Genomic DNA, 7,267 nt, shown 5'->3' on the forward strand with positions numbered 1-7,267 from the left:
GCGGGCGAGAGGCTGGGAGGGGAGGCGGCCAGGAGAGCTGACCCCAGCCGAGGCTACATGGTAGGCATACTCCTGCCACAAACTGTCACGCTCAGCAGTAAAACTGAGCTGTTGCTCAGAGACTGGCTGAGCGTTGGTCTGCTGGTGAGCGATTGCTTTTGCATCACCTTTCTTTTTTTCTGTTTTTTTTTCTTTTTTTTTGCCCCCTTCACTCATTACATTGTCTTTTATCTCAACCCCTGAGGGTTGTGGGTTTGTTTGTTTCTTTTTCTTCCTCACTTGTGCCCTTTCAGTTGTCTCCCCCAGCCGCTGGGGCAGGAGGGGTCAGCAAGTGACTGGGTGAGTGGGCTTATCTGCCATCCAGGGTCAACCCACCACAATTCTTTTAATATATAAAAATATGCACGCGCGCGCGCACGTGTGTGTATATATATATGCACATATATACGCATCCACTTTTATGTATGTAAACATATATACATACATGTGTACATACATGTACATACTTGTACATATCATATATAAAATACATGTATATGTATACATACATATATGTATGTGTATGTATACATATTATATATCTATATTAAAAAAACCATAAAAACGGTTTCTATTACATGTATATGTACACGTATACATACACACATATATATGTACATACATGTGTATGTAAATGTGTATATATGTACGTGTATAGATACTCATGTATGTGTATATGTAAATGTAATAGAAATATGTAAATGTAATAGAAAACGTTTTTATATCTGCAAACATTTTGTTATTAATGTATTACATTTTTAGTATACTGGCTGGGCATTGGTCTGCTGGTGGTGAGTGATTGCTTTTTGCAGCACATATATGTATACATATATACGCATACATGTGTACACACATGTATATGTATAGCTCATATACGTATATGTATGTATACATGTATATGTACATGTATATTAGAAAACATTTTATATATAAACATTTTGTTATTAATATATTGCTTTTTAGTGTAAAAATAAAAAAAATTGTGTATTAAAAATTGTTAAAGTTAGAACAATAAACCTTATTCATGACAGGGGATAGTAATTTAATCCTACGCTGTAAATGAAGGCCACTAGCCTGGAAGTAGAAAGCATTAGCAAATTGTGGAAGTGATAAACTGCATTTACAACTTGATGCTGTAATGTAATATACCGACTTCAGCTGTGTATAAACATGTTTCTGGTTTGGATCATGATGATTTAGTGTCCCTTGAGATTGCTGTAAAAATTAATGTTTCAATTTTTATGAAATTTTGCCCTTTAGGTATTCACGGGGAAGGCTCAACATTTATTACGCTGTATGGTATTCTGATGTGGGATATCATTTTCATGGACAACATACCCGACGTTTTCAGAAATTCTTATCAGGTAGTTTTGAAAGGCTTTCTTTAGTTAATTTCTTTTCCCATTGCTGTAGACTCTGTAACCATGTTAAAATCTTACTCGCGATTAGATTAACATTTTATTCTGAGGGAATTCCCAGGCAGATCTTGATGTTTGCTTGGTTTTATTATTTGTTATTTTGGGCTTGTTTCTAAAGGGCTCCTCGGTAACTAATTGCTGTGTAAGTCTGGATTGACTGTCGGATAGGGTGGGATTCATCTGGCTAAATGCGTATGTCCTATAGCTGAACTCACTGGTCAAAGTTTCCTTTATAGTCAGTGGAAGAATACTGCTATACCATAGCATTGTTCATCTCATTTGAAGATGATGCATTCCATTAAAGAGAAAAAAAAAAAGCATCTATTTCTTTTTAATAGCCTTTAAAGGGAAGTCACATTTTTAAACTCAGGTTTGTTAACACCCCCACCCGCTCCACCCCAACATGGTTATGCTTTTGGGATCATCCTTCCTGTTTGTCAAAGAAACAAACAAGCAAACAACACACCTCCCCAACAACAACTGCCTGCCACACCATAAGATTAATGATTCCAGGTGAACTTGTGGCTTTTAGCTAAATGCTTTACATCTTACAAATTACAGCTAGAAACAGTTTTAATAATTGCAATTAGAAAACTTGATCACTTTTAATGACATTTGCTAAGAAAACCCTAAAAAGCCATCCCAAATGTTGTAGAACTAAAAAAGGCCGGACAGTTGTCTTCTTTCTTCCACCTTAACCCATTGCTTCTAATTGGAACCCTAGCCAAGAGGTAGACCAGCCAGTGCTGTCCTCTTCCTTAGCTGGATTTATGTGTACTGTAAGAAATTATAGGTTTATATCAGTATGAGGTATCTTAGGTAGAAATTTCTTATTTTAGAGGTGAAACATGCAGGTTTTTCTTGTCTTTTCTCCCCTTCCGCCCCACCCCCCCTTTATTTTTCTTCACCAGTATGAAGTAGAAATCCTTGTGGCTGAGTTGAAAACCACCTGGTGGTTTTGGAGATGGCTGTTTCCCTAATTAGTGACCACTACAAATACCTCTTTTTAGTTGGCGGAGAGGGAGATATATTCTCTCAAGGCCATCCTTACGTAGTCCCTTAAGCAAAGGCTGTAAGTATCTGGAGAATCAAACAGTACAATTGTATTATTAGGCCAATAGACTAAACTCAAAACTGTGAATCCATGAGTCGTTCTCTGTCCCACTAATCTGAAGTTTAACCTGTTTTTTTTATTTTATGGTGACATGGATTATGAGTCTGTGTAGAGTCACGTCTTGAAATAATTTCTTAAGCCACCAGCACTTGATTATAAGTATGTTCTTGGTCATATCCTTGGAGAACTAATGATGAAAAGAGGCAGCTTACTACAGAGTAGTGGCTATTCTTTGAAATTACTTTTACTACTTGATTCTTGTATTCATCTGACCAAGTAGATTTAGGGTTGAATACTGTTTGCAGAAAGAACTGAGATACGGTTGTCCTTCTTCCCTTGGAATTTTGAGGTGGGACATGAAGGCACTTGCAGGCTCATAGACAGGACAGGAAGGGGACCATTGTAGCTCCAAAGGCCATATAAATACCAATAAATGGAATTCATACAAATAATTCTTCTTGTGGCCTATCTTCTATTCTTGTAAGATGCTGTAATTGTATGAATGTCATGTCATTACTTATTACTGCAGAGCAAAGCTATCATGAGCCTCAGGCATGAACAAGGGTGAGCTGAAAGCTCGCACCTGATTCTATCTGTCATTCCTAGGCTGTATTTTTGTGGGATTAGCTGTGGCAGCAGTTTGTGTAAGGCTGAAATTTGCCATTTTTCTAAGCACTCTGCATTTGATTTTGAAAAACTAGAATGGCACTCAGTTACTACATGATAGTCTTTTTTTCAGCCATGTTCAAAATGGAATAATTGCTGCAGTGACTTCATACAATAATGTGTTCAGCACTACGCATAAGCTTCTCTGCTTTTAGGCGGCTTGGCTGATACTCCCCAGTGTCATCGCTGCTTTGTTCTTCCCACCTCCAACTGCTCGCTGTAGCTGAGCAGTTTTGATACGGAGTCCAAATCCTGACTAGAATATTACTGCTCGGAGAGTTAGAAGAGCAGATAGCTCTTTGTTGTCTGTTAAAGGAAACCTCTGTCTAGAGGTCAAAAACCAACAGCGCACGGGCTAAGATGTGGCCAGCATTTGTTGCACTGGCTTTGGGTGTTAAAATATATCCAAATCTTTTCCTGTTTAATAAAGGTTTACGTGGTGGACATGTTAAAGTTAAATCAACTCAGTGAGTGGATTTGTAGTTGCGATAAGAAAAACTTGACGTTGGGCATTGTCATTCTTGGAATCGCTGCTTTGCTGGCAGCTCCTCAGAGCTGTATTTACGTTTTTATATAGACGTTCCCCCTGGATTTATACACTGACAGCTTCTATGAGAACAGGAGGGATGTCATTGAGGCCAGACTCCAGCAGCTTCACAGAGCTTCCTCGGAGACACTGGCAAAGTTGATTGCTGACATCTGGACCACTCAGGAGGGAAAAGCAGCAGCACTAGTTAGCTGGGGGCGTTTTATTTCCCTCCAGCAAGTTCAGGTAAGTAACTGTTGTCTGGAATAGGCACTCTGATTAGGCTTGCTGTTAAATCACACATGGCCGTAGCGTGCTCGCAGTTTGTACTGAGCCACTGAGGCAAGACTGATGGTGAGTGGTGGGAGGGAGGAATTGAGTGGGGACGTCAGCACAATTCTCCCTAATCCCAAGTACTGTTACTCTTTTCTGATATGGTCACTTTTCCGGCGACAGTAGTTGGGAACACAGCAGGGAAATTGCTGTAGATAACATCTAATTAAGTTTCTTGTTACACCTAGCTAGACAAAAAGCTGAGATGGGCCATAGCATAGTCTTGTGAGAGCTGGGAAATGGCTGTACAGAAAATTGGGAGGGGGGAAAACAAACCAACTAACTACCAAACCTTCTCTTACAGAGCCTTGTCTCTTGCCTTGGAGGAATGTTTCTGAGTGGTGTTTTTAGGCGACTTTCCAAAGATCTACGCCACTGCAGAGGGGGACTTCCTGACCTGGTTGTGTGGCGTACTCACACTAATCACTTTAAGGTATATTGGGAGGTCATGGAAATAGTGCTCAGCTGATCTTACCCTTAGGTATAAAATCTTCCAACTGTCAGCCTATACAAACTATATTTTCCTGTTGTGGTGGAGTTGAACCTGCTGCTCATCTGCCCAGCAGCTATGACAAGTAGTAGGTGATTGTTTATCTGCTATTTCATCACATTTTGCTGTAGCTTTAACAGGCATAATGAGAAACAGCAAGAGGTGGCTAGGTATTGTTGTAGAATAGGTCTTCATTTAAAATTACTGTAAAGCAACCGTTACCAATCAGTCAGACACATTCTGACCGTTGTTAGCAAGGGGTGCTAATGTCACCACTTACTTACACAAAAACTTGAATATATGAGACAACAACAACTACGTCTGTCTCTGCTACAAAAATTGAGTACACAATCATGGTTTGTGTCTTGCATGGTAGTGGAATAGGTATTAGAAGACTACTGGACATCTCTCAGCTGCCGGAGCAACCTGTTACAGGTTTCTAAAACATGGCTGAGTAGCAGAAATGAGTTCTCTAGAGCATCCGAGCAAGTTGCTGTCAGTATCAGCTGGAGCAGGTGAGGTTGCAGATGATCAGTTTTTGAATATGTGGTATCTTCATTCACCAGTGCCTCTGTCTGTGTTTTGGTGGATATTTACTATATAAAATTTCATTCTCTTACAGTTAAACTTTGGTACCTGGGTTAATAATTTAGCAGCCACTGGGCCTTCCGTCATGCTAAAAAATCTGTATTACTTTTGTTGCAAATGACAGCCATAAAAGAATACTTATATTAATCTGTGAGAGCTAATGATCTTTCAGTTCCTCCACAGGCACACTACTAATCATCCACATTTCTTTGTAGCTGGTGGAAGTGAAAGGTCCCAATGATCGCCTGTCCCACAAGCAGATAATCTGGCTGAGTGAACTGAAGAAGCTGGGTGCTACAGTAGAAGTTTGTCACGTGCAAGCTGTTGGAGGCAAGGGTAAACGCCTCAGCTAACAATAGAGGTCTTGGTCACGTGGGTAACTTGGGTGTTTTTAAAGGAATTGGCATGACACACACTAGTGGCTGCTGCTTATTAAAAGTAGTTTCTTCTAAAATTCTGTTTCTTGGAACATTACTTAGTAGTTATTTTTTAGCACAAAACATTCTAAAAAATAGTTTAAAAGATGACTGTCAGTATGATTTACTGTATGTCACTTTGTGTTCAGAAGAACAAAGCCTTTCTCTTCTATACACAATTCATAACTTACTCTATGAAAAGTAACCTAGGGTTTTTGCCCAGTAAAGAGAAATAGCTGCAATTGCACTGGTACCAACTGAGAACATCCTCTACAATAAAAAATGTGGTGCATCAAGTCCTCATCATTTCCATGTCGCCTGTGTAGCCCGAGTTCATCATGTTGTGCAAGTTTCCTTGCAAGGTGCAAGTTGAGCCCCTTTCCAGGATTGTCAGGACCAGTGTGGTTCTGCAACTGTTCCCACTTCAGAGTATGTATTTCAGTTTTTCACTTTAATACAAAAAAAACACAGCTGGTCAATGATGGCATAGAGTAAAGCATAAAACTTTTTTTTTTTTAAATGTTGTTTTAATGTGCTGCTATGTATGAAAGGATAACTTTTTTAACGGCTCCTTCTGTTGTGAATATCTGCATTATCTGTATAAAGGGGAAATATTTCTGGTAGCAGGTAGGCATTGATCAGTGCCAAGAGCAACGCACTCATTTGCAGTTGTGTCATTCACTACAGTCAGTTTTGCCCCACATAAATTGATATGTTTTCTCGTTCAGAAGTAAGTCAGTCAATTGAAATGGAACCAAAAGGATGAGTTCTCTTTTAAGATACCAAACTCCTGTGGGTTTGTCTCAATTTTAACACATAGCCAACATCTTTACTCTGGAGTCTTCATTCTCATACTGACTAACTTTTCCTGAGATCAGAAATTCTGCTTACCATACAAACAGCAGACAACACTGTAACAGAATGTAGCGAGAAATTAAGACATTTTTATTTTTTATTTTTAAATCTTTTTTATTAATCATCTTTCTACAGCACAGTGTCCCTGCTTTTCTTGGAAAAAACCCCCCCCCCCCCACTATTTTTTTTGTTAGAGGAAGTGAAAGAAAATTGCCTGAAGTTCGCTGTGGAAAGGTATGAACTTTTATTCAGTCTAATTTACTTCACATTCACAACTCGGCATCAGGATTTTACAATCTTCCTGGCACTGCTACTTTACTCAATAAATCATTATCAGGCACAAAGGTTTTAGTTTCAGTTGAAATAGTGAACTCCAAACCATCACAGCAACAGCATCAGAAACCTACTGCCTAGAGCAATTTGAGGTACAGATTTCTGTCTCGTCTATTAGAGGCAATTTAAGATTCTGTCCTTTGCTTAAATATATGTTAGAAATTTTTTTATTTTAATGTCTTTCTGTCGAAGAGTAAGCCAAAACCTTTGCCCCACTTGCTACATTTTCATTAAAAATACAAGGCAGTTAATATCAAAGTGGTATTGCAGGCAGGTGCACATAAAACACACGTGCAGGCCTGGGTATATATATACACACAAACACACTTTTCAATGCATTTCTGGAATGAACGAGGTTTCTTTGATACATGGCAGTAAGTGGTGAATAAAGTTGTACTACCATGATCACTAAGTCTACAATAAGCTCTACCTCGCAGTAATTAATGACAGTGGAGGTACACTTTAACCATATCAACCAGCGTTTCGTAT

The 7,267-nt window shown here is 39.0% G+C and overlaps 1 protein-coding gene across 1 annotated transcript; it reads left to right on the top strand.

Annotated features, from left to right (window-relative positions):
- Nucleotides 1-1,299: 1,299 nt before the first annotated feature.
- LOC104072919 (fanconi-associated nuclease 1-like) lies at nucleotides 1,300-5,602 on the top strand (the record flags this gene model as incomplete). Its single annotated transcript, XM_009572534.1, has 4 exons — nucleotides 1,300-1,403; nucleotides 3,815-4,009; nucleotides 4,401-4,529; nucleotides 5,390-5,602. Coding segments are annotated over 4 exons (566 nt in total), but the record flags the coding sequence as incomplete, so codon positions are not given.
- Between the last annotated feature and the right edge of the window lie 1,665 nt (nucleotides 5,603-7,267).

The sequence above is a fragment of the Fulmarus glacialis genome, unplaced genomic scaffold, assembly GCF_000690835.1.
Source record: "Fulmarus glacialis isolate BGI_N327 unplaced genomic scaffold, ASM69083v1 scaffold18312, whole genome shotgun sequence".
Taxonomy (NCBI): Eukaryota; Metazoa; Chordata; class Aves; order Procellariiformes; family Procellariidae; genus Fulmarus; species Fulmarus glacialis.